The sequence below is a fragment of the Schistosoma haematobium genome, chromosome 1 (assembly GCF_000699445.3).
Source record: "Schistosoma haematobium chromosome 1, whole genome shotgun sequence".
NCBI lineage: Eukaryota > Metazoa > Platyhelminthes > Trematoda > Strigeidida > Schistosomatidae > Schistosoma > Schistosoma haematobium.
The window spans coordinates 77271990-77299660 of NC_067196.1; the positions used below are offsets into that span (position 1 = coordinate 77271990).

General features: G+C 31.2%; 1 protein-coding gene across 1 annotated transcript; it reads right to left on the reverse strand.

Moving 5' to 3' along the window:
* Nucleotides 1-27671, reverse strand: MS3_00002157 (uncharacterized protein; the record flags this gene model as incomplete). The annotated part of the gene is made up of 12 exons (XM_012939066.1): nt 1-72; nt 1416-1539; nt 5255-5434; nt 8114-8452; nt 11186-11392; nt 13318-13414; nt 17272-19122; nt 21954-22290; nt 23732-23777; nt 25084-25279; nt 25341-26151; nt 27246-27671. The coding sequence occupies 12 exons, from the start codon at nt 27669-27671 to the stop codon at nt 1-3; spliced, it is 4686 nt and encodes a 1561-aa protein (XP_012794520.1).

Below are 27671 nucleotides of genomic sequence, written 5' to 3' on the forward strand. Positions count from 1 at the left end.
TCATTGGATTGTTATAGGATCAGCTGAATTATGTGGATCACGCTTTTGAGTTGTTTGTGTTTTAATTCGATACTGTAAAAAAAAGATAGAAATTATTCGACTGGCTGAAAATTGGAAATCTAAAAAAAATCAAATTCATAATGAACAATTGTAGCTTATACCAGAATTGTTACATTGTCCCATTATCTCAGTCTGTTTACTGATGCACAATCTTTCCATACGCGAGCTCAACTAGTTATTTAAGTGAGAAAAGGAGGATTGAGCTTAACAATCTTATTAGCTAAACCGAGTTCGGAATATATATCCAACACAATGACAAATGTATATCTTTTACCCTTAAAAGATTAAGCTACATTTTTGACCCACAGCGTATGCCTTCAGTGGTAACCAGACAAATAAAAAGGTAGGAAATATTTAGTTTCGACCTATTATTATGTTTCCTGATAATTCTAAATATGTTGCTAACTAGATAGACTGTGTATAACAGAAATGAGTTCTTTGAAATATCCCAATGAATACAAAAACAATTTTTCAGTGTTCAATGATCATGTTAAAATCCCTTGCCGGTCCCAAGCCCGGGTAAAGGAGGAGGGTTGGGCATAGGGTTAGCGTCCCCATCCCGTAGAAAACTAACTCGCTAAAAAAACGCTTACCAGAAAAATGAAGAGAACAACTAAACTAGAAATATTTGAAAATATAATCATACTGTAAATTGAATGTTTTGTCAAACACATTCAAACAAGTAGGAATATGCATAAAATGTGAATCAAATATAATCATCTTTGAGAAACATGATAATAATATGTTTAAAACTGTTTGTATTTTTAAGTGTTTTTATCCGATTAATCCTAGTATTCTCCTCGTTGACTAAAAAGTGTATTTATTCACTAAATAATTATCTTGAGAAAGCCGAAAAACTGAGGAAACCCGTATTTATGATTGTCAACTACTGTTGAATGTCTAAAAAACCTACCTCCTTCATTAAAGATATATTCGTTTGCTACCTAATTACCTAATTTGAAATGACTTTCTGAGTTTCTAATTATATGTCTTACCATGACAGTCAATAATCTGAACCAGGAGAAGAGTGTAAAAGTCATTTCTAATGGAAGTGGATGGTCATCGCACTATTTTGTGAAGTAAATAGAGTCAGAAATGTGCACCGTTGAATGGAATCCTGGTGGTCTAAAGGTTAACTATTCATTACGACCTCTGGAGAACCTGGGTAAATCCACTGGTGAAGTTATCAACGCTCACCACTGAAGAGTCTCGAACTGGTACGAAACAGCTGTTCCGTTTCTCTGGTCTTCATTGATATCCTAACTGAGGCCATTCAGTGAAGAACACGGCATAGAAACTGTTTTCTAGTGGGAAACATTAACAGATAGTATTGATAAAATAAATGAAATACTTACACCTTTAGGTTTTTTTCGTGTACTATGACGAAACAACGAAACTGTTCTTTTTACAAGTGGCCTGTCTTCTTCACGCATTGCCATCCATGGGTGATTTAAACACTGATGTACTGATGGTCTTTTTCTTGAGTAATATAGAAAAACCATAGACGTGGAAGTGCGATTAAACAATTGTTAAATGTGAAGGATTATGAAACGATATAAAAAGTTTAAGATAATATAAACTCGTGTTTTACGTTTTTCACATAATTAGCTTTTAAATAAACCACTTTGGAAGTTAATAAACCTTTCTAGAGAATACTTTTCTTCCTATGAGCGGCACATTTTTAATCTTGACAACTAACAGTTATTCATTTGAGAGATCTAACTTCAAAGTACTTTGAAATTAAAGTGAATAATAGATCTGCATTTATCACAAACTAAATTAGTATCAGTTACTCAAGATTTGGATGAAAAAAAACGTGTGCCATTTATAGGGAGCTGTTTAAACTAACGGGAAAACAAATAAGATAATAGTAGTTCAATGATAACTTGTCAAATCAAGAAGTTATTTATGACTTCTTGATAGCAAAAAATAAATGTTTTGTGTATGTGTTCTTTGCATATCTGCATCTTGAGGGGTTTAATTTCTGTTCATGTGTCACAAATGAAAGGAAATGTTCATCTTTGAGTCGACTACAAACTATTAGAAAGACAATATGTTAAACTATCAGTCATTTTGTCTAAACATTAGAAACTAGTAAATGAATTAATAAGATTATTACCAATATATTTATTGAGGTCATGAACCGAACAATGTTAGACCACCGTTGAAAGTCCGGAAGAACTGGATGGCTGCTTTGTACCATTATGGAACTCTTCAGCAGTGGATATTCACTACCCCGCACGTGCGAATGGAATCCAGGACCTTCGGTCCCGCACAAACACTTAACTCCTAGACCAGTAAGTTGGTGTCCAACAGTGTTAATGTCTAACTTCAACGAATCCATGACCATCTTCGATTGTCTTCGGTCAATAATTGCCTTAAATACTCAGTGGTCTGGAGGTTGAGCAATCGCGCAAGACTGAAGGTCCTGGACTTGAGTCTCGCATGTGGGATCCTTGGTACTCGCTGCTGAGGAGTCCCATATGAATAAGAAATGGCCATCTAGTTCTTCCCAGTTTTCAATAGTGGTCTAACCTTGATTGATTCATGATCTCAATAAAAATTCAACAATCTACACAACTGCATTCTGATTATTACCGGTATATTTGATCCTTGTTTTCATTTACTCTTTGGCTTAGTAATTACACTTAAAATTACAAAAAATAAAATTGGAAATACAACATAGATTTTTTTAAAATGGATTTTTAAATCCGATAAACTAAACTAAATATTGTTTCTTCATTTTTGTTCATTAATTAAGTAATAGCGATTTTTCCAAAACAAATTCTCACATCTAAATTCAGTGACCGATAGATTTTCATTGAATATCATATTATTATTTAATTATTAATCTATTCTTTCCAAAAGTGTAATAATACAGGTCATATAATCTTACTAAATGTTGATTAGAATGATCAGTTTGTGTGAACAATAATTTATTGATTCGAAAGAAAGATTTTATTTCGATAGGTCTTTAGATTAACTCAGAAGGAAATATTCGAATTGAAAGCGATATCTATATTGAAGATTTTATCATTTTCAAGTGTCATTGACATACTGAACAACCAGTTAATTTTATCAGTAGTAGGTTTTGGATACTACAGAATTTCATTAGAATTGTGAACCAATCTAAATTATTTGATTGAAATCATGAGTCAATTAAAGATAGACCACCATGGAGAACCTGGAAACACTGGAAGGCCGTTTTGTCCTAGTATGGGACTCCTCAGCAGTGCGCATCCACGATCCCACCCCACGCGAGATTCGAACCCAGGACCTATCAGTCTCACGTCAGGCGCCTGACCAACTAGACCACTGAGCCGGCATTCAATGGTGTTAATGTCTAGCCTCAACCAATCCACAAAATTTCGCGACCATCTACCATTGTACTGAGGTAAACACGTGTTTCTACACGACATGGATTAGCTCCACTAGTCACGGCTTCTCACCAGAACTCCGAGAATTCCCTCACGAAGCTAGTCACTAGCGAGCAAATAGTAATTATCAGTATAGGGGTTGTAGAGATTGTTAAGTTTTTGATTGAAATCATTGGTCGATTGAAGCTAGACCACCATGGAAAACCTGGAAACGCTGGACGGCCGTTTCGTCTTAATATGGGACTCCTCAGCAGTGCGCATCCACGATCCCACCCCACGCGAGATTCGAACCCAGGACCTATCAGTCTCGCGCCAGATGATCTGAATTAGACAATCATTGAAAATCTGGAAGCTCCAGTTAGCTGTTTCATCCTAATATGATACTCTTCGGCAGTGCACATTCAAGAACTTGCATCAAGGAATCAAACCTAAAGCCCTCGGTCTCTTACGTGAACGTTTCATCTTTATATTGCTGAGCCGGCATTCAGCTGTGCTAATGTTTAATTTCAGTCAACACACAATACTGTCCGACCATCTTCCATTACATTCGGTGGGTGACCGCCTCGCACCTCAAACGGTTTAGCTCCACTGGTCACCAGACAGAGAATAATTTTCTCTGAAGGGGACATTAGTTGCTAATATTTTACAGGTAGCAATATAAATATTTTCTCTCTAGCTTACATTTCACTTCTAATCCTAGTGAAAGCGAACATTAGGTCCGATTAGGTTTTATCTAAAATCATTACTATTTGCCAGGAGTTTACTGACCAAAAATATAAGTTGGAATTTTAAAATTGGCAGGAAAAAAATGTAGCGGTTAAATATCCCAGCACATAATAAAGTGAATAAATATTTTAAAAAAAACTGCTTTATGTAAGTGATCTAATATATCTTATTGCTCGATGGCAAATGAGCTTTCAGTCTAGATAACAAAGATTCTTTTAACATAATCAAATGTTTATTTCTTATTGATGTTTGTTGTATCATATATCGAGGTCGTTAGGAATTAATATAAAGTATTTGATCAGGTGATTATAAAAGATGAACATTTATGGTAAAGGAAATGAAAACACTGTAACCACTTGTGTCTCTGTATCTAAACAAGAATATTCCCAGGTTTCTGAGAGGAGAGTATCGATTACAGATATCCATGTTTCCAAGTGTGTATATAAAACGGAATGCAACAAAGAAAGACAATAAAAGTTTGGAAATAATTCCATATATATAAACTTTGTTTGTGATATGAGTTAGATAGTTTTTCAGTTTATTCTACCGATGAAAAGATTCAGGCCACCATATGTGAAGGTATCACTATATCGGAAATTGAGATGAATAAATAATCTGATAAGCCTAGAATACTAGGCGTGAAGAATTAATGCCTTCGTCTATGGAACTTGATGTCAATATTCACTAGTTCATCCCTTCTCTTGAATTGTTTCTAAAATGAATCATTTATCTTGAATCGGCGATCATAGAATTATTGTTTAACTGTGTTGGTCAGAATTTGTCTGCCAATACAACTAAACTATCAAATTAATATAATTTCACTATTTTAGTTCAAACTGTGTAAACATCAATAGTTATTTATGGATTATTCCATCACATTTATTAAGTAAACCTAAATAATCGACATTGGAATATAAAATTTGTAAACAATGTATTGGGTATAAAGATATTTTTGAAAATAAAAGTGTTTGTACTGTACCAAAGATATTGATACTTCGGTAAATATCAAACAGTGGTATTTTTTTAAACAGTTTTTGTAAGCAATGAACGTTATTATCAACTGTGTAAACATGAACTAAAATACTACTTACTTAGGATCTCGAACTAAAATTTGTTTAATAAAGTCTTTCGCCTCGTTTGAAACATCCACTATTCCAGGGTCGTCAAAATCATATCTTACATGTGTAATATTAAGAGATATTTCTTGATTAGTGAGAATTCGATCACGACAACCATCTTGTGGAATTTCAAATGGTGTGATACCTGCAAGACTGTATAAAGAAATAAATTATTTATAATAGAAAATTAGTTTCTATTAACAAATGTCATATTATTACCATTATGTTTATGTTGATTGACCTTAAGTGCTTTCTATCGTTCCGTATAAGTATCGAAAAAATGATTTTGTTGAACCGATTGTTTATGCAAGTGAACAAAAGAAAATGAGAGTGGTTAATATGCATAACAGATCTATGAAGTTAGACTAGTTAAAGAGCGAATTGGGTATATGGCGAAGTAACCACCTCTAGTGCCCCAAAATATCCTGGTACGGCCGAGAGTGGGGAGAGTCCGCTCTCCCTCTCGAAACGCTCTCACATGGCCACGCGTAGATAGCCTCTGAAAGGGAAGTCCTATTCACTGCCTTCTCGTGGCTGGAGTGTTGTTTACCAAATTGAGAGGACGAAAAGCGAATGTCTAGTGCTTTAACCGGGTTGGTGGACATGGAGAGTCCACCTAGGGGAGTTGGAAAACCCTGATTCCAAACCAATGGTGTACATGGTCTCCAGTATCCTAAAGGAACAAATGGCATATGAACCAATCGTTGGCCACCGGCTACCATTGGACTGCATCTCCTTACGCTGCTCCACTGTCTTGTGGATCAGACGTTCAGGTCGAAGGCTGTGGGTGTGGCCCCCTAAGAAAAGCACCTGATTTGGTTTAGGCACTTGGGTAGTATCACAGCCCTCACAAATATCAAATGAGATTTGTGTGGTGCATATGTATTTGCTGCCTCATTGTACCAATATCTATGTGTTTAAACAAATTCAAATAAGTAAATAAGTTAAAGAGTGTGACGTTCAGTAATTCTATTCAGGAAATATGGTCATGTTTCATTAATCCTATTTATGTAAGTAATTTTTCTGGGTTTGAGAGTTAAATATTAAAATGATACTCTTCAATTACGAAACTAATTTCATTGTTAGTCCTCGTGAATTTTACTGAATGCCATCTACTTTAACATCAGTTATTCAAGTTTATGTCATCATTGACTGAAATTACCATCACTATGTACTTCAAACATGCTATCTTTCACTTGTGCCAAACAAAAAAGATATATCCATAATGGTTTATAGTGTACAAAAGTGTGTCATTTTAAAGAATACAAACTATGCCATTTTATTTTAGTATCAGGCTAATTCTGTAAATAGATTCTGAATCTTTGACCTATTTGGTTAACAAATTCATTTCTGCTTTTATTTGAATTTGCATTAAATACTGGTACTCAGCCTATTGTTAGTTTTAGATGAAGGTTTTGGCCTAATTAAGAAACCATCAGTTGAATTTTTTTCTTGGTCAAAATTCATTGTAAATAATGATTGATAAATTAAAACAGATCCACTGATCAGGTAAATGTAAGTTCCTCACCAATAATGAAGATTGGAAGATATGAGTAAGTCTTATTTGCTAGATTCTTTGTAAATTCGTCAGTTTATATGTAGTGAATAATAAAAAGTAACGTTGAGTATGATATGATTAAATCATAGATAACTCTGCGACTTATATGCACAAAATTATGCACAACAAATCAACAAGATAAGTGAAAATATCGTTTTTAGACGTATTAGTTTTTTGCAGTTTAGAATACATTGTTGGAAATGAAATCCAAGATAATCCTCACGGTGATGTTTACCAATCAGATTTCAGATCTCTTCATTACTTCATTAATCATTTCTTTCTTTTATTGGCTAGCTTTATGTGTGATTTTTATTAGGCAACAGTTTAAAAACCGTTTAAATAACTTCACAAACTGAACTTGTAATGTAAGCAATGATGGAGAGTGGCTAGTAGTGGAATCCAGGACGCTTTTTGTCCCAACTAACCAACTGCCTCATTCTTTACGTAATCATTTTAACTTTTTGGTTTATGCTTCAGTTTTAACATCTTTATTAACTTTTTTCATATTTTACTGTTGCCTACATACACTATTCTTTGAGACCGTTTATTTTGAATGAATTGCTAATTCTGAATAATAGCTTCTTTCTTCTTTTATTTATTTCTCTATTTTACTATGCACAGTAGTGTTTTTGATGTAATTTGGTGTTTTTTGAAGGATCTACTTCTTAGTGATTCAGACGGCGTATTCAGAATATCACACTCTGTGTTTGTGGTTTATTATTGTTTATGTTGCTTTCTATAAAATTTACGCTTAACTTGATTCCTTAATTTGAAACTTTTGCAACGCTACTCATACTACTCATAAGTAGATGCAATTTATTAGGTACAATTCATTGGTCACTAACACAACTGTTACGAATTGTAGACCATTATTATAAAGTTTCGGAGTAACCTGTAACAGTTTGTAATTAAATCTTTCCTCATGTGTTTGGTGAAAGCTTGATGAAGAATGCCAGTCAATTACTTTTTGCATTCAAGCAGACTGGCTTTCTAATTGCCTTTCTGTACTGCACTGTGGAAACAAGATAAAAGTTTCATAGCCTCTAGTAATTAGTAGTGCTGTCAACAGATTTCCTTTGAAAAAAATCAAAATTTTATGATTTATAGCTTAAAGCATATAGCTTGAAGTGACAGTTAATAGAGTGAGCACTAGAGATTTACAAACGCCAGTAATGTTTGTTACAATTCAATGTGTTAAATTGTGTTTTATTTGTAGTGTCAATCATTTGCGTGTACATCACTACAAAATGCAAACAAATTTGTTTTAAACTCACATTTCATATGCAATTACAGCCACACTCCATAAATCTGTAGTATATGATTGTGGATCACAATTTTGTGTTTCAGGCGCTATATATGTTAATGTACCAGCGGGGATAGGTGTACATTGACTACTTTGATAAAATACAGCAAGACCAAAATCAATAATTTTTAATCGATAACCACTTGCTTGTACCATCATTAAATTCTCTGGTTTCAAGTCACGATGAATCACTGAACAATCTTGTAGGTGCTTTAGACCGAGAAGAATTTGACGAATTATACTCACAGTTATTGCTTCGTCTAAAGAACCTTCTTTTTCAATTCTATTGTAAAGAGCACCACCTGGAACACTAAAATGATGATAATTAATGTTAGTCAAACAGTATAAACTGATAGCTTTCCATTAGTTACTTTCTAGTCAGATTTTACTGCGTTATATGGATAGCGATCTGAATGTTTAGCAATATCTATATAGTAAGGAAACTAAGCATTGTGATACCGTATATTATTTTCATTTGAGTGTCGATAATCAACTTTATTGAGGTAGTATGTGGACACCAGATACAAAATATTTTGCTGAAGATCTAGATTTGTCAATTACAGAATGACTCAAGTAACATTCTTATGGGACGTGTAGCAATTAATTAGAATGGGAAAATCTACAAATTAAATCAACATTAAAAGTATATGCTATTTTCAATAATTACCAAACTGACATTAAAAATAACAAAATAATCCGGGAAGCTTGTTTCAGTTATTAGGAGAGGCGAGTAGTTGAAGCCTTTCATGGAATGCTAAACCATTATCTCCTCGATAAGAAAGAATTCTTGATTATTCATTCAACTTAGACTACTTAACCAAACATCCACATTAATCCCTATTCATTTTCCAGTCAATTTACCCAAACAAACTCAATTTCAACCCCACTACTTCATATTATGAATTTATACATTTTTTTATACCAACCATCATACACACAAATAACTACAACAATATTTCATACAGAATCACCTTAAACAAGATAAAATGTCATTGACATGTTCAATCAATTATGATTTTGATTATACGGAGAATATTCTACTTTATTTTCTTTGTACTATTTAAACTTGTGTTCATTCTATTTGGATTATTTATTTACTCTGAAGAATTGGCTTATATAAAGTCACGAAACACTAGAAATACAATTTTTCTATTTATTGAAGATATCACAAAAATAGATTCATTATGAAATGTTTAATGTTTAGCTTTGAGTTATTTATTTAGGAATTATGTTAGCTTAATTACTAATATGATCTACAGCTATTTTAAACTAAGTACTTAATCCCGTAAATGTCTATAATATTTAGTAGTGATGTAAACTTATCTCATGTTTGTTAAACTAAATTATACTGAGTTATTATTATTATTTGAATTTGCCATGAGAACTAAATTCCGACATTACTTTCAAAGTAAGATATATTTAGTTGCTTTAAGCCATTATTTCATTTTAGGTATCATCACCAAGGTTTGACTAGATAATTGCGAATAAATTGAGCACTATGTAGATTGTTATAAATAAATAGTATATTTTTAATATCCCAATCAGTAGAAAAATTAGATTTTTATGACGTTTCGTGACTTGTTGTAAGCCACTTCCTCAGAGAATAAAAGAGCAAATTAAAATCAATCCAAGTTGAAATATTCTTATTGTTTCGTTTATACTATTTAAACTTGGATGAATTTTAGTTTGGTTATTTATTCTATGAAGAAGTGACTAACGCTAAGTCACGAAACGTCAAAAAATCTCATTTTTTTACTGATTGGGATATTTAAAATTAAATTAATTATTTATTTACATTATATTTTTGCTTAACTTAATATATCAAATATCGTGAGATGTGTAGTAAATCCATTTGATTTTGTTTACTTTAAATTCTCTATATGCACACAAATGTAGAAAAAAAAATCTTACAAGTGTGATTTTATGTGTAATATCTATAAAATATACAGATTTACTTTCTAAAATCATAAAAATTAAATCAATCAAAGAGTAGGATCAGTAGTTACGATATCATGATACAACTGACCATACGGAACAAGATCTAATTGTTGTAAATAGATTAAACATAATAATCAAGTTATTTGTAATTGAGAAATAGAATAATCAACATAAGAGTTACAGTAAAAATAATATTATTCATCATGGTTCAGTAATTTTGTTGATTGAATTCATGAATCGTTTAAAGCTAGACCACTAAAGAAAACCTGAAAGCACTGGAGGGCTGATTCGTCCTACTACAATGTCCACGAAAACCTCTTTCTGATAATAATCATCATGTGCTCACTAGTGACTGGTTTCAAGAGGTATATCCTAGAGTTCTATTGAAAAGCCTTGACCAGTGGAGATCATCCGGAGCTGTTGTGAGAGAGTAACACACTGAAGACAATAGTGGGCGGTGGTGCAGTTTCTTGAATTAGTTGAAGTTAGACAATAACACCGTTGGATGCCGTCTCAGCTGTCTAAAGGTAACGCGCTCGTGCATGAGACCGAAGGTCTTGGGTTCTAGTTCCTCGAACGGGATCGTGGATGCTCACTAGTGAGGAGTCCCGTTCTAGGACGAATTGGCCCTCCAGTGCTTCCAGATTTTTCATAGTGGTCTAATTTCAATTGACTCATGAATTCAACTATTAAATTAATGCAATCTCCATAAACCCCTTTTCTGAATAATTTTTGATTGAGATCATGAACCGATTGCTGAATTAAGAAAAAATTTAAACGTTTTAATGAATAATACCAGAAATGCTAAAGTTAGGTATATTAGTAACCATAAATAAAAAAATTGGTTAAAATGTACTACGAAGATATTAATGTATTCAAATATGAAATGATTATGGAAGTAATCAAAAATCCTCGTAAACGTTATAAGTTAAACAAACAAACAAATACTTAAGATTTTAAACGCTATGAAAAAGAGAATGGGTTAAAGGTAACAATGAATTAACCACAAATATAGTACAAGGTGAGATAAAATTTCTTTAATTATAGATTTACTAATTTTTTATGAAGGATAATTACCATAAATATAAACTTTTAAACAACTTACAATTCTGTAATTAATGTACAATGTAAATTATATTCATATGCAGCGTGTAAATGAGCAATTTGTGGATGTTTACCAACACTACGTAATATAGCAACTTCCATTAATTCACCTTGATATCGTTTAAGTCGTAAAATTTTAAACTTTTTAGCAGCAAATATATGTCCTGTTTTTTTCTCAAAACATTTAATCACATGCCCATATGTACCACTTGAAAGGAAAAGAATAACCAATTATAAATGAAGAAGTTTCATTGTAATGAAGATTTTTTTTGGAAATAACAAAGTAGGAGAATATATTTTAAGGGTTTGCTTTTATATAATGTTTCACCATTATTTATTTTGTAAGAATAATATTTATGAAACTTTGTAACTGATAACTTATTCGGTCATTAATGGGAAACAATGTCATATTTTATTGAAATCTCGAACCGATCTAACTTAGGCAATCACTGAAAACCTGATAACACTGAGCAGCTGCTTCATTTTAGCATGAAACTATTCAAAAGTTTACAAGCACGATCTCGCCAGTGGGAATCGGATCCAGGACCCTCGGTTTTTGCGCACCAACACTTAACACTTTACTGATCTAGTATCCAATGGTGTGCAAATCTACCTTAAATCAACCCATGATATTGTGCAAACACCTCCCATTGTCTTTGATTAGCAACTGTCTCATACCCGACACGATTTAGCTCTACATGAAATGGTTCTTACTAGAATTCCGAAAAATTTCGTCTTGAAGCTCGTCTCCAGCTAAAACATTTTTCTTGTCCTCAGTTTTGATCAGACTTTGCGTACGAAATCATTGTATAGTTTTCTAAGCGATTTTAAAATTGCAAAGCAGTTTGTATGATATTAGACGGTTAGAGGCAATCAATAAGAGTCTAGCAAACAAAATACTCTCATTTAATTGAGGATGACTCAGAGAAACGGGGATGCTTGTAGTTCATTGAGTTTTAAATAAAGATGGCCACTCACAGTTGTTAAAATTCCCAAATACCTCATACATATTACTATCATACACTAATCCTTTTTTCCATAATCCTGGTTCACTATGGTGTCAGAGAAACACGAGACTCACTAAAAAAATATATTTTACATGAAGATACCCATTGAATTTGTATATGGCATACTAAAACCAATATTTACGAAAAATAACACTGAAATACATTATGGTGTGATTATGATTACTTCTGGTACACATACTTGATGGATTATCCATAAAGTCTCCTTTGTAATCCAATATCAGATTTAAAAGTATTTGTGTGGATACTCCAATTATACAATCTATATTACCAGCTATTTGGTAAAGGATGTAATATCTATATAACATAAAACTTACAAGTACTTCAGTGAATGCTAATTAAATTTTGGCAATCCTAGCTATTTAATCGAGTTTTTCAATAATTTTCACAGTGCTGTATAGTGCCTAAGACCTTCATTCTGTCATAAATACCGCATTTTTCAAAACTGAAGTTTCTCTCAATTAAAATGATAATGCGAATTCATGTTAATTTCATTATCAGAACAGAATGCTCGTACTAATTATAGCTATCACATTTGTAACAAAACATCGTAAGTAATAATTAGTAAACTTCGCTTATAGGTGGTATATTGAGGCCTACTATCTTAATGTCTTTAAGTGTTGGAATGTTTTATTTAAGATCTAAATAAACAAATAAACTTAAATAATTCTCAAAACTTCAGCCTATGAATATCAAGGTTTGTGATTTAAGGTTAAATTTACGTTGTATAATCTACAGTGGATCACCATAGTTATCGACTTAAAGTATACAAACTAAAATAAAGAGATATTATACCGACCAATCATTAGCGATTATTTCTCCATAATCTAGCCAGGTCTACTTTTCATAGATTCGAACTGTATAACAAATTTTCAAAGCACTTGTATATAGTTAAAATTGTATATTAATTTAGACTCATTTTCGATATTACTCTTCTTTATAAGTACACAATTGAAGAAATCATTAAAATGAGCTAATAGAAGTTACTATGAATGCATCGATAACTTTTGTAATATTTGTTAACTAAAACAATCTATTTAATAATAAGTGGGTTAAAATTAAAATAAACACTAAACAACTATGCTTAAATAGTATTGAATAAACTTACTAACCAAGCACTCCAATCTCTTCATAATGATCTGTAGGATTTACATTTTTGAAAGTGTTGATTTTTAAAGGATAATCAATGGATTCAATTGGATCTGCTAGATAATTTATGCAAATTTTAAGAAAGAAAATTTAATCAGATTAAGCTACTAGTTGTGTAATATTGCACATACTAAGTTACAAAAGATTAAAGAATATGTTTACTGTGTAATGTTATATATATATATATGGTTAATGTATGAACTGAAATTTTTAAAATTAAACCATTTGTGAATAGTTTTCACGTTCCTTGTAAGATTCAATAAGCTCAATGATGAGAGAAGTTTGAAACCAAACTAAATCAATTCCCTTTGTTTTTTTTTCAGTGGTTTTCAAGATAAAATCATTGATGAAATTTGTCGTTAAATCCGTACTTAATAGCTTGTAGGCTATCTCGTTGATGAATACGATCTCTACAACGCTAAACTATATACTTTCTATCAATATAAATTATGTATCATGAAATGAATATCAAACAAACATGAATTTAAATTGGATCTAGTGAATTTTTAAGCTTTGTGTTGTGTCATTTTATTTTATCTTCAATGAGTACTACCATTAGCAAACGTAACCCTTTACTATCTGATGTAAGTCAACAAAAAAAAAATAAAATACAAAAATTTCATAACATATATATATATATATATATATATATATATATTAATCGTTTAAAGATCCCCGTCATATTAAAAGACTAGTATTTGAACAAGTGGTTTTCGTTTCAGTGAACTTTACGTTATACTTCAGGAACTCATTGAGCACCTTCAACGCAATGGGTTGTTCACAACATTTTGATCGTTTAAAGATCCCCGTCATATTAAAAGACTAGTATATATATGTATAAATATATATATATATATATCCGCCCAAATATAACCTAGTCGATAGTATTCAATCAAGACTAAGGGACTGATTACATGATTTGGTTCGGTTAATCAGCTTTCTAATATTTAAATTAATAAGATTAAATCTATTAGACGTTTGAAATAGAACAATATACTTAATCAAGTAAAGATATATATTAGGTAATATACAACTCAAATGAATTAAATGTATAAACATTAAATTAGAAAAATTTTCACACACAATTTCATATAGTTAGTATGCAGCTTATGAGAATTATTTTTATGCTTATCACTTGAATATATATTGTAATATCATATGTTTTAACAAAGACAATTACATTGGAGTACTATTAAATAATGTATGAAATTAGTTAATATTAAAATATGGTGAGAAATAAGCACAACTAAAACATTATGGTTAAAAATATATTGTTGATTACAAAATTGATTCAGAAAAATGTATTCATCATTTTGAATCAGTAATTCTTTTATTCTCATTTAACTGAGTAGATATTTTTATCATCATTGTAATTTATCATTGAAACTTACAGATTTGATAACCAGTTTAAACTTTAAGCTAATCTTTTTTGGTTTCACGAGGTATTTCCTAGAGTTCAACCGGGTCTGTTGTGAGATAGTAACTCATTGAAGACAGTAGTGGATGTATCGCTTAATTTCATGGATTAGTTGAAGTTAGATATTAACACTGTTGGATGCTGGCGGGCTCAGCTGTCTAGAAGTAAAACGTTTGCGTGCTAGATTGGTATGTCCTGGGTTCGATTATCGCAAGGTAGGATCGTGGATGCGCACTGTTGAGGATTCCCACAATAGGACGAAGTGGCTGTCTAGTGCTTCCAGGTTTTTCATGGTCGTCCAGGTTCAATTAACTCATGATCTCAACTACCCCAAAACCCCTTCTGACACCAATCTATTTTTAGCTAACCAGATCTTACAGTAAATTTTCGTGTTTTTAATTGACTTTGATTCAGTAATAATAATAATAATAATAATAATAATAATAATAATAATCGCCATTAATATAGCCACAAACTTTCATAAAAGCTTGTTTTCTGGAATAGAGCTTATTATTAAAAACTGCAAGTGAAAATATTAGTGTCGTCAGCATAGTTTTGTCTTTCAATCTTTAGAAAAATGAGAGATAATCACACTGTGCTTCTTTGATCCATTATATTATGAGATTAATAAGTTGCAGGAAAACCGGTTATGATAAAGTTTTGTGATAGTTAATCGCGGTCGATATTTAAAGAAGGCATAAATTTGTTACACTGTTTCATATGATTCTCTGGAACATCTATGTTGTAATCGAAAAAGTGGTATTGAATATGGTTTTCATATTGGATTAGCATTTGTTGGGAACTCATTATAGTTTCAAGAGCATTAGATTAGTTCGTTTAATTTAAGGACTCCTTACCTGGAGAGATAATAGGATATGACTCAGAACCTTAAGGTCTAGTTGCAATTATGATACTTTTATATAATTAAGTTGTAGTCTAATACCCCACTGTTCCAACTGAAATTAATTTGCGATATAAAGTAACTACCATTCATTAACATCGACATCAAAGATCTTGCTTACTTATTTTTATTAGCAAAGATCGTTTAAATGGCTAAAAAAATCCACATCAGACACATATTGTTATCACTTTATTTAACTATGTCGCAAGAACCAATCGTTTGATCCAGGTATACAGTTTGATCACGGTTGATGAAAAACTGAAATAATCAAAGGACGATTAAAAATATCTAGCACACTTCCACTATACTGATGCGTCTCACTGGTTGATCACTTCTACACTCAATAATCAACCACATAACCTTCATGTATTTCAGAATGTTTCCATTGAATTTATTTGTTTGAATTTTCGATATATTTACTACTGCTAATACTACTAGGGCCTCATATTATCAAATGTGATCTGTACCATTCAATCATTACGTCAATAATTTCTGATTTTACATTTTAAGATGTCCCCTTTCAGTTAAACTTCGATAAAAAAATAAAATATATGATAAGAAAAAAGTCACTTCTTATCCTAAATTTAAGTAAGCTGTTTAAGTGGTTCATTAGAATTATCTTAATATGTTTATGAAAAATGAACTGCTTCTAAAGGGTTACCTGACAACAAATATTGTATTCTAATACAAAACTGTATACATTCTCTTGCTATTTGATCTATAAAAATTAATATAGTTCCTCACAACATCATAATAGTCAAATTAGTGAGGGTATACTTAATTCAGTCTTTAAATTTAAAGAAAAAATATTTTAAGGTAATATGCAATCTAATTTCAGATTATTCAATCTTCGATAGTGAACTCTTTGATTGTTATTTTTAAATATATTTCATTGATGTGAATCTTTATAAGCTGCCAGTAACTTGAACAGTTTAGCTAATCGCTTATTATGTCATCAGAGACTTTTCTTTCAAGATTTCATAGTTTTATTCATTTAGTCTAGTTAATCCCTTCAGTATTGCCTTATGTCACAAGCATTATAAGCAGATATAGATTCAGGTACATCCAGCTGACGAATGACAAGCAGGACAAAACGCGCGTCCCAGAGTTCATTGCCAGCCACAATTTATGCCTATAATTCATTGTTAACATGTTTATTGATGATAGTATACTGAAGTAGGGCTATCAGGGTTTATTTTTACAGTACTGAATAAAAAACAGCCATATATCCACAAGAAAACCAATAATATTCGACAACAGTGTTTAAAAGATGCAAGTATAATAATAAGAGTTTCAAATATAAACCATTTATTCAGGAAGTTATTTTGTGTTAATGGATCAACTCTAATTACATTTAGTACGCTTTAAGAAACCGAACCATTACTTGGTTATTTTTCTATAGTTGTATACGCAAGTTTGTTGATGACAATATACTTAAGTTTTAGAAAAGTTTTTCTATTAGCAGTAAAATTTTTCTTCACTTTGTTCTATTTTATGCATGTCCATTTTGCCACGTATAAGATGGATAGTAATCAGCAACGTCAAAGTTTCAATTAAATTTATTTTAGGAAAACAAGTAGAAAAACTTAACTTACATTTTGGTGTTAGGGAGTTTTCCACACTGTTACATTTCATATTCGAGAGATCTGGAATACTTTTATTGGAAAGAGAAACCGGTTTGTTAAATGGTTCCACAGGTTTCGGTGACGGAAATTTTGATGGCTTCAATGTATCATCCATCAATTGTGGATATTGAGACAAAGGTTTTTGGAGTATAACTCTGTTTTCTGATGTTTCTGTTGGTAATCCAGATGATTTTTCTTCTGGTCTTATTTTTTTCGTATTAACATAAGCTTCACGTTTGATTATTTTGCTTTGGGTCTCTTTTGGTTCCTCACGTGTATATGCTGAATATTTTTTTAAATTAGGTTTTGATGAACCCATATTTCCGTCAGTAATATTTAGTGTAAAATGTTTGTCAGTGAATGTTGAGTTTACTGATTCCATAATCCTTATAGTCTGATTATTTGTAAAATTGTGAGTTATACCATCGTAATGTTTGTTACTACTTTGGTATTTCGTAGATTGATGTACAGGTTGTTCCATCTGAACTCCACATTGGTTATTGTTTATTTCTAAATTGTTATAGTTTGAGGATGCCAGAGGAAGATGTTTTATTCCTGAAGTTTTCTGAAACTGATTGGGTGAGGTTGATACTGCTGCTGCTGCTGCTGATGATGATGATGATGATGATGATGACGATGAAGATGACGATGATGTCTTTGAACGCATATTCATTTTATTCGAATTATTTAAAATTTGATTTGTAATCATTTTATCTACACCAATACTGCTATAAAATGTTTTATCAATCAAATCATCGGGTTTAGTTAAATTTTCATTGTTTAATCGTGGTATACGATTAATTATTTGTTTACTAGGAGATAAACATTCAGTTTTTGAAGAAATTTGAAATTTTTGCATTAATTCATATACTTTACTCTGATGAATCTGACCATGTTCATAAGGACTAGGATGTATATCATCTTTCATATGATTAGAATTTGTATTATTAATTGTCTGTGAAGTACAAATAATACCACTGTATGAGCTCTGTGCAGGAGTTTCACATTTACTTATCATATCAAAATTAGCTTTACTAACGTTAAAAGTTTTTGTTGATTCATTAAGGTTATCGTTGAGATAGATACCGTCACGATTTAAAAACATATTTTCTATATTCGAGGGCTTATGTTGTTCTTTAATATATTTCCTTGATCTCGTCAATCGCTTTACTTTTTCTGGGTACTGGTATTGTTCACTCGTTTTCCTTTTACAAGGTTCTGTTAACAGTTCATTTGTGGTAGTCTTCTCAGTTGGAGATACTGACAAATTTTCTTTAATACATTCTGGTGAAGATTTCAACTTTTTGTCAATTAATATTGAACTAATATTTGGACGTCTTTTTATCGGTTCTGTTGGGGGTTGTTCAATTGGTAAATTTTCCAAAGTTTGTGAAATACTTTCTGAAGAACCCTTTATCAATGAATCATTTAACATTTTATTATCATCACGAGAACTAGGTCCCTTTGAAAAGTATATTTTATCAGTTCTTAAATTATTACATATTGGTATACCCAAAGAAGATTGTTTAATAGTAGCTTGATTGTGAGTGTTTCTCGAACATTCATAAACTGATAGGTTTCCTGATTCATCACAATCGGAAATACTGACACTGTTTTGTCTTCGTATGTCTGATATATTTTCATTCCTATTGTTGGATGATGATGATTTACATATCACTGTTTCATTATCTTTATTGTTATCTAGAACCTGGCTTGTTTGTTCTATACTAATTTGATTTTGATGTGACTGACAAGTCGTATCTGTAACCATTGGTTTCATCTGTTCTGAATTATTACTGCTTATTTTATTCACGCATTTATCTGAAAATTAATGATAAAATATAAGTTTTTGTTCCTTAAAGTTTTTAAATAATACATCATATTCCAAAGGATAACTATTTCAAATATTTGGGTTAGGCTTAGCAGTGGAATTCCGAACTCGCATTTAAACCATTTCTAAACTTGTCTCTTAGATGTACTTACCTGAGTTTTAGTGTTTGTACTAAGGCTTAGAATAAGTACATATCGTTACCTGTTGACCTACTGAAATTAGATTTATACTAACGTGTTCAGTAAATTCCAAAGCAATAGAAAGTGTTCTTAAATCAAAGTTGTTGATATTCATGACTACATTTGATCAGTTGCTGTTAGCGTGTATGTATCCTGAATAAAGTTTTGTAACCAAGAAGCAAAAATCAACCATTCTTCAGCAGGTAACCAGCGCCTAGAAGATATTTTCCTTAAAACAGACAAGATAACTTAGGTGTTAGATATTTTTAGCTGAATATTTTCTTTACGAGATTTTCATAATGAAAATTCTGTTTCGTTTGTTTGATATCTGGAGTAAGCACATCTTTTTTAAATAGTTTTCATCGTAAATTAGTTTCATTTCAATCAGTGGTTTAGTATAATTTATTGACTGTACATCAATTGAACTCATACATTCCCAAAGTACCAGCTACTCAATTTGTTGCATTTATAGGTAAGAATATGTTACTTACCTACTAAAATGCAATCTCCTACATAAATCATAAGCTAGCCATAACCTTCTATTGAAGTAAAATTGTATATTATAGTCAAATATATGATGTATCACGAAGTAAAACATGTAGTCAGACTGGAAATTAATAATATTACTTTGAAATTTATATAACGAATGGTTTAAAATATTTCTCTCTGTCTCTCAAGTATACTACAACAATACGTTAATACAGTAATAAGAAGCAGGATTCACGACATAGAATAAAGAACCAAAGTGCAGACTAGATAACACTTTATTCAACACAATTACAGAGAGTCACACTCCGTGAGTCCTGAGTAGAAATCAATAAGAGGAAAGGAAATTACACATTTAATAGTCACTAGGCTATATGTTTGTTTATTCATGAAAATTTCATTTGAAGTAATATCATCTATTAAAATTCAAATAATTCCGACTTTTCGTCCAGTAAACCTTTCTGAACTTCATCAAGCTAATTTCTTCTCCATACTCAGCGCCCGATTTCTGTCCAACTATTCGTTTTAATATGTGCCTGTTTATTCAGGCTCAATGACCAATCATATTTTATTTTCTTTATCACATATCAGATATGTAATGTGACATTGTCACACGAGTAGTATAGACTAAAAGAATGATTAAAAACAGTATTTTAAATAAACTATGTTTGACTGACTTTCCATAAAGAAAGTAATTTTATATTTTTATAATTTATATATTTAGAAGAAGTTTGTTTTTTTGGAAGTGTTCATGATTTCATAGAATATGATTATGTCCTATTCAAAAAGTCAAATATCGTTGATAAGGTATTAGATGAATAAAATGGGTGACAGAAAATTGAATTTCAAGGCCATGATTATATAGATTAAAACATACCATGAAATTTATAGCATTCACTCGAATTGAGTACACTTTAGTTAGAATCATTTGTTTTATCATATTTGTTTATCTTCCATTAAATAAATTTTTCGTGAAAATCATTTGAATTCTCTGCCATACAAAAAGCATATCTATACTACATTTATAGTATACCTCAATTTTTAATCTGTTTAACTAACTAATATTATCATGAGTTAATTGAAGCTAGACCACCATGGAAAACCGGAAAGCACTGGACGGCCGTTTCGTCCTATTGTGAGGTATCAACTCACTGATGACAATGGTTGATGTGTCGCTCAATTTCGTGGATTAGTTGAAGTTAGACATAAACACCGCTGGATGCCGGCTCAGTAGTCTAGTTGGTTAAGCTCCTGGCGCGAGACTGATAGGTCCTGTGTTCGAATCCCGCGGGGCGGGGTCGTGAGTGCGCGCTGCTGAGGATTCCCACAATAAGACGAAACGGCTGTTCAATGCTTTCAGGTTTTTCATGGTGGTCTAGCTTCAATTGGCTCATGATCGCAACTGTTAAAATTACTACAATCTCCAGAAAACTCCTTCTGATATTAATATTATCAGGTAGAAATTTTGTTTTAAACTTTAAATATGAACATTTTACTGCTCAAATGTTACTTTCTCATAAAGTTCTATATTTACAACAATACTACGTACAGAATTTTGAGAATATAGATCTGAAATACTGTTTCTGTGAACGATAAAATAATTGAATAAATTCTTTCCCGTCCGGACGTTATTTATTCTGATTGTATTTAAAGTTATAACCGTTTTTTAATTTATTTTTCCATCGTCTAAGTAGTATTTGTTAAATTTTGAAGAAAGTTATATATATTTCATAAAGTAATATTAGAAACCTAATTAAATTGAGGTTTTTTAGTTAAACGTGAGCTCTCCTTTCTGTTCTACCAATGTAACTGCTTTGACAGATACATTGGTAGAACAGAAAGGAGAGCCTACGTCCGATTCAAAGAACATATTCCGAAGAGTTTTAAACTAAATTGAGGTTGGTTTTCAGTTAAACAATCATAGACATTGTCCATTTTTCAGTGATCATCTATAGATTAAACATAAATTGTTGGTTGTATAACTTGTTTTATTACTGAACAACTCGTTTACAATGTTTATACTTGTTTCATATTACATTTGGATCTATAGTCTATCAATGTAAATAAAATGACACAATCCCTTAAGAATCAAGACAAAACACTCAATACAATAGGAGTTCATTACAAGTAATTTCTTCCTACTAGTTTAAACTTACAGTTTAGATCTTCTTGATCAAATGAAGAATGATAACTTTGAGATGCTTCAACATATTGCATAACAATTTCTTGTACAACATCACTTATAGAGTTCTTTTGATTTTCTTTACTTGATGTATTCCTCATTCTCACTTCAATTAATTTAATATTATTTACTGGATAGAAATCAATATCATTTAATGATATTTGTGATGACTTTGATTTAGGTGATTGCCAACCAGAGTGTACAACTATATCTGATATGGAAGATCCTGCTGCTGATAGATGATTAACATTTAAATGATTACAATTGAAAGGAAATTCATTGACTGACTTCATATTTGATGTAGTAGAACTCTATATAAATTGAAAATTTGATTGATTACTTATTTGGATTGTGTTTTTTTCTCAGTAGATAAAATCAAATCATTTCACATTCAATGCATGAATGTTCCTTTGATTTCTTCATATAATGCCCACAAATGCCCTGGTATGGCCGAGAGTAGGGAGCCAACTTTCATGCTCTCACATGGCGACGTGCATACAACCACTACCAGGGAAGTCGTGTTCACTCCCTTCTCGCGGTGTGGGTGTTGATTACGAAATTGAGAGGACGAAAGGCGAGTGTCCGGCGCTTAAACCGGGATGGTGGATATGGAGGATCCACTTAGGGAAGTTGGAATATCCTGATTCCAAACCAATGGTGTACATGGGCTCCAGGATCGTAAGGGAACAAATGGAGTGTGAACCAGTCGTTGGTCACTGGCTACCAATGGAGTGCATCTCCTTAATCTGCTTCACTGCCTTGTGGATAAGACCTTTATGTCAAAGGCTCGGGGTGTGGCCCTCTAAGAAAACCGCCTGTTTCGGCATCCTAGCCTTCACACAAATCGAATGATTTATGTGGCGCATACCTATTTGGTGCCTTCTCGTACCTATGTTTATGTGTTTAAATAAATATAATGAAATAAATAACTTCATATAATGCAACGATAAACGTTTCATTTTTATTATTAAAAGACATGATAACTATTATTTCTATTATTAGTTAACAAACATAGAATATGAAATTATTATCACTTATAAAGCGATACACATTATGTCTACTGTATTTCATTATACTTTCACAATAAAGTAACATTCATGGTGTGTACTAAACATATCAGTAAACCGATTAGATTTTTTATGAGGATCTTTATTCTAAAAAGAAAGCAGTTTGAAATCCCAAATTCAATTTTTACATCATAATTATTAATCTGTTATTTTTACTTCTTTTCTACCTGATTATTAATATGTAAATTCAAAAGTAAATTTATTAACAAACTATTAAGAAACATTCAGTATTAGGAATTTATGTGTTAAACGTGAATTTGCGGTGTTTAAAACTAGTCTTGACCAATTTATATGAATATAATACACAGCAGAAAGCTGTTCATACACAAATAACTTTTTAATAACAGAAGGTGATAGAAAACAACTGTTGCTCTATCTGTATAATATGCAGTTTATGAATTACAGTAACTACTTTGTAAGAAACTCTTAGATATCCGTATAATAGAGACTTCATACCGGAAAACATTGTTAGGGACAAATGAGTTGGTATTTTGTACATGATACATCAACACTGATACAATGTTATGTACCGTGGAAAGTTTAAGAATTTATCTACAACTTAGATTCAATTGACTTAAATAAACGATAGATATCTTTTCTTGAAATTAGCTTAAATACAAATCATTGATCACTAACTCTAAGCTTGTAAAGTTATGTGCATAACTGAAAATCGTTTCATACTCACCTTTGACATTCCTGAACTATTTGTTCGCTGAAGGTTAGAGGCACTCCTACAAAAAAATGATTTAATATTAAATTGAATGTGTCCATATCTTGTACATAGAAGTTATGAATACTTATAGATAGCATAAAGTGTTACTTAAAGGACGATTTGTTATGCATCAAATCGAACATTGACATGAGGCACTATTGGTTAGTTTAAAGATACTAAAATATGGTATTCTTATACAATATGAACAGAACGCTTTCCTATATTGTAACTAGGATACGTATCCATGAATTCGTGGTGCATTTGCATCCCGATTTTTAATATGTGTACGGCACCCAGCATTTGTCTTTTGATTTTGTGAATGAATACTGCATGTACGTTTCACCAGGAATTTCATTCCAAGTTCTGACTTTCACGTTATTTAATTTTTTCATCTGACAAGTTGCGAGACCCTGAAGTAGCGTGTTTACAGAAAATACATTTAGATAGCTTCAGTTGACTAACATGAAGTCCTCAGTGAAAATTACACATTCTTGTGCATTGCTAATACACTAAATAAACAGTTAAATGCTCAAAAATTCTAGATAGTACACACTTATTGACTACTAAAAAACGGACAGTTATCCTAACAATAGTAGACCAGTGGATAAAACACTGTCATTTGAAGCAATTTGAGTGTAATATCAACACCAAAATGCAAGTGCACTCATCTAACAGATGCATTGTAGAAGCAGTTACTCTGTATGGACTTCAGTGTTGGATACTGTTGGCGTGATCCAGAAATCGCTTGCAAAAGACAAGCAAGCGTCAAGAAACACTAAGAAGCATTTCGTCCAATCAGCGTTCATTTGGAGTCTTGGCCAGAAATATCAAGGTAGCGAAACGTCACATGCGGAAGCTTTGATCGGTTGGCTACTACAGTGCTAGTATGTTTAGTAGCATTCCAGAATATTCCAGCGACCCAAGGACATTTAGATATATTATAAAAACCCTATATTTTCTGTAATAAAAGGAACTTCGGAGTAAAGTATTTTCCGTCATACTTACGTCTTCTCTCTGGTGTGTTCAAGTCGCTGTGCAGTTCTAGCTTTCGGGGTACCAGAATAGCTTAGGAAATTAATATAGCGTTCAATCGATAAGACGTATCAGATACTACTCCGTATATTTATATATTTTAATCCCATTTGACAAAACACATTCAGAACCATTATTTATATGAATCTGTGTCAACATATCAGATAGTATTTAAATTATATCAGCGTAATATCAACAAGACTTATGTAAGCTAATTATTTAGTTTACATAAATCGTTTCTATTAAAGTATTTTCTAATTTTACTTTATTAACCAAATTATCAACTAACTTACAATTTATCTAATTTGTTAAATATAATTTTAGGTAATAATTTCCAATGATCATCATCATTTTTGACTGAACATAATGTATCGGTTGCATATGACTGACGATTTCTTATTCTAGATTTATGAATGTTATTATTATGATTAATAATTTTTCTTTCTTGTTGTTGTTCATCATAGTAGTATTGAAGATAATCTGAAAATTCTAAATTAAAAAAAAGTAAACAAAATTATAATTTCTATTGTTGAATAATATTACAAATTACCTGAATATTCATTTGTTAACAAACCGCTAGATCGATAACGTCGTTTACATGTATTTGATTTGGTAATTGCATTTTCTAATGGAATATTTTCATCTTTGTATAGTGAATTGGAATAATTGATTTTTTGAGAAGGATTATTAATTGATTTGGTAGAATGGGAATAATGGGAATTTATTTGTTCTTTGACTGATAAAATATTTAGGATATTACAGTCAATGTTGTTGTTATTATGATGATCGTATTTATCAGAGTTTGATAATTGTACAAAATTATTAGCTTGATTCATATCATAACTGCGTAAATATCGAAATGAATTATATTTCCATCCTTTATTATTTTCTTGATATCTTCTGCTACCAATATGCTTATCATTTAAAAGAATGATATTTTCACATTCAGACAAAGAGTTGAATTTTAAAGAGAGATCTTTAATTTTATTTGAAGTGTTATTTTCCTTTTCCTCAGTTAGGCATTTTGAATAACATACTGTTCGTCGAAAGCTTATACGCCTTAATGGACTTTGATGTAAAATATGTTTAGATGAATTTTCTAGATCATTAGCTAAACTGAAATCATCATCATGTTCACTGGGATCCTTCTGTACATTGTGTAAATTTACACTGTCTTCCATTTTTGGACAGGATAATGTAGGTTTTGTTGTCTTTCCATCTGGTTCTTGTGCTTCAATAAAAATGCGTGTATGAGTAGAACATCTACCTTCAGGATTCATTGCGATGCAATCATAGTCTCCATTATCTGACAAATTAGGACAATTAATTCTTAGCTGAGTTGCAGTATCTTGACTAAAAATCTAAGTAAATAAACCATACACAGGAGTGAGTTTAGTGTATATTCGTCAATAATGATGTAAAACTACATATTTATATAGATTAATACAGAATATTTTGACGTTTCTGAATTCTTCCTTTATATCCATTTACAGATTGTTCTAAATGTTCTGTAAAACTATCGATTTGAATTGTTTGTACAGTAACTAAATGAAAGCATCTCGATCAAATGACACATTCAAGAAACATTCATTTTTGATTTTGTGGTTATGTTTGAGTGAAATTTTTATCATCATCTTAATATCTTGTATACAGAAATTATGTAAAAGCGCTTGGATCAACATTATATATAAGAATAAAAGCAGTCTATAAAGGTTTATTCTACCTATTGGTTCAAATACAGAAAATAAAAAAACCGACCATTTCTCAACTTTTCTATTTCTTGTCAAAAAAGACCCAAATTGAAGAAAACTAAAGATTATACGAAATAAATATTCTGCTAATGTATGCAATGTATAAAACCCCTTGTGACAGAAATATGTATCTTACGTGTTTGCTCACAAGTGTCAAGAAATTACCAAACAAATAATGTCTCAAATCAACTATTATCAGACATCATGTACAAGTCACCTTGTGACTTCAGATAGACTTTTCTGATAAAGTTTTACAAAAATAGTAATGCAGTTACAGTAAAATGAACTGAATTACAAAAACTATCAAATACCAAGTCCAGCAAACAGCTATCAGTTCCTGAGAGTCAGAATTTCATATGATAACAATCCGTTTCTCATTTAAATTCATTTTAAAAGTATAAGATGGTTACAAACATAATAAATTGTCAAAATTTACGAAGCATAATTAAATAAGTCCAGTTATTTTGTCGGATTTTTTAAAATTTATGCTTGTTTTTTTTATTTTGAAATACTCCCTGTATAAAAAGAATAATTTGGCTTTGAAGGAATACTGATTACCTAAACAAAAAACATTCTATTTAGCTTGACAATGTAAATAACTAAATAATTGACTTGTCATGATGATGAGTATAATTTACAGACAAAATTCATCTTTATTTTATTCACACTATAAAAATACAACTAAATCAATTTGGTAAACTTACATCAATTCTATCACTGGGTTTAATTTCAATTGAATCTTTCTGCCAAATAAATACAACATCTTGTGCAGTTGATTGAACATAACAATATAATAAAATCGGTTCAAATACAAAAATCATCTCATGATTAGATGATATTTCTTTATTTCGTATAGGCATTATATGATATTCAGACTGTAATACACCCATAAATTCTGGTGCTTCATTTAAACCACAATGTTTATCACGAAATGCCATAGCTTTCATAGATAATGCTTTAGAGTCTATGGTGTAATTTAAAATATGATGATTTTCATCTTCAATGGTATTTGGTGTAGTTGGTAAACTTTTTGTGTGATCTCTAACAAATGGTTTTAAACTCATTTTGAAAGTACGATTAAACCATTGTTTAAATTTGTTTTCATTTGTTTTATTTATATCCCCCTCCAT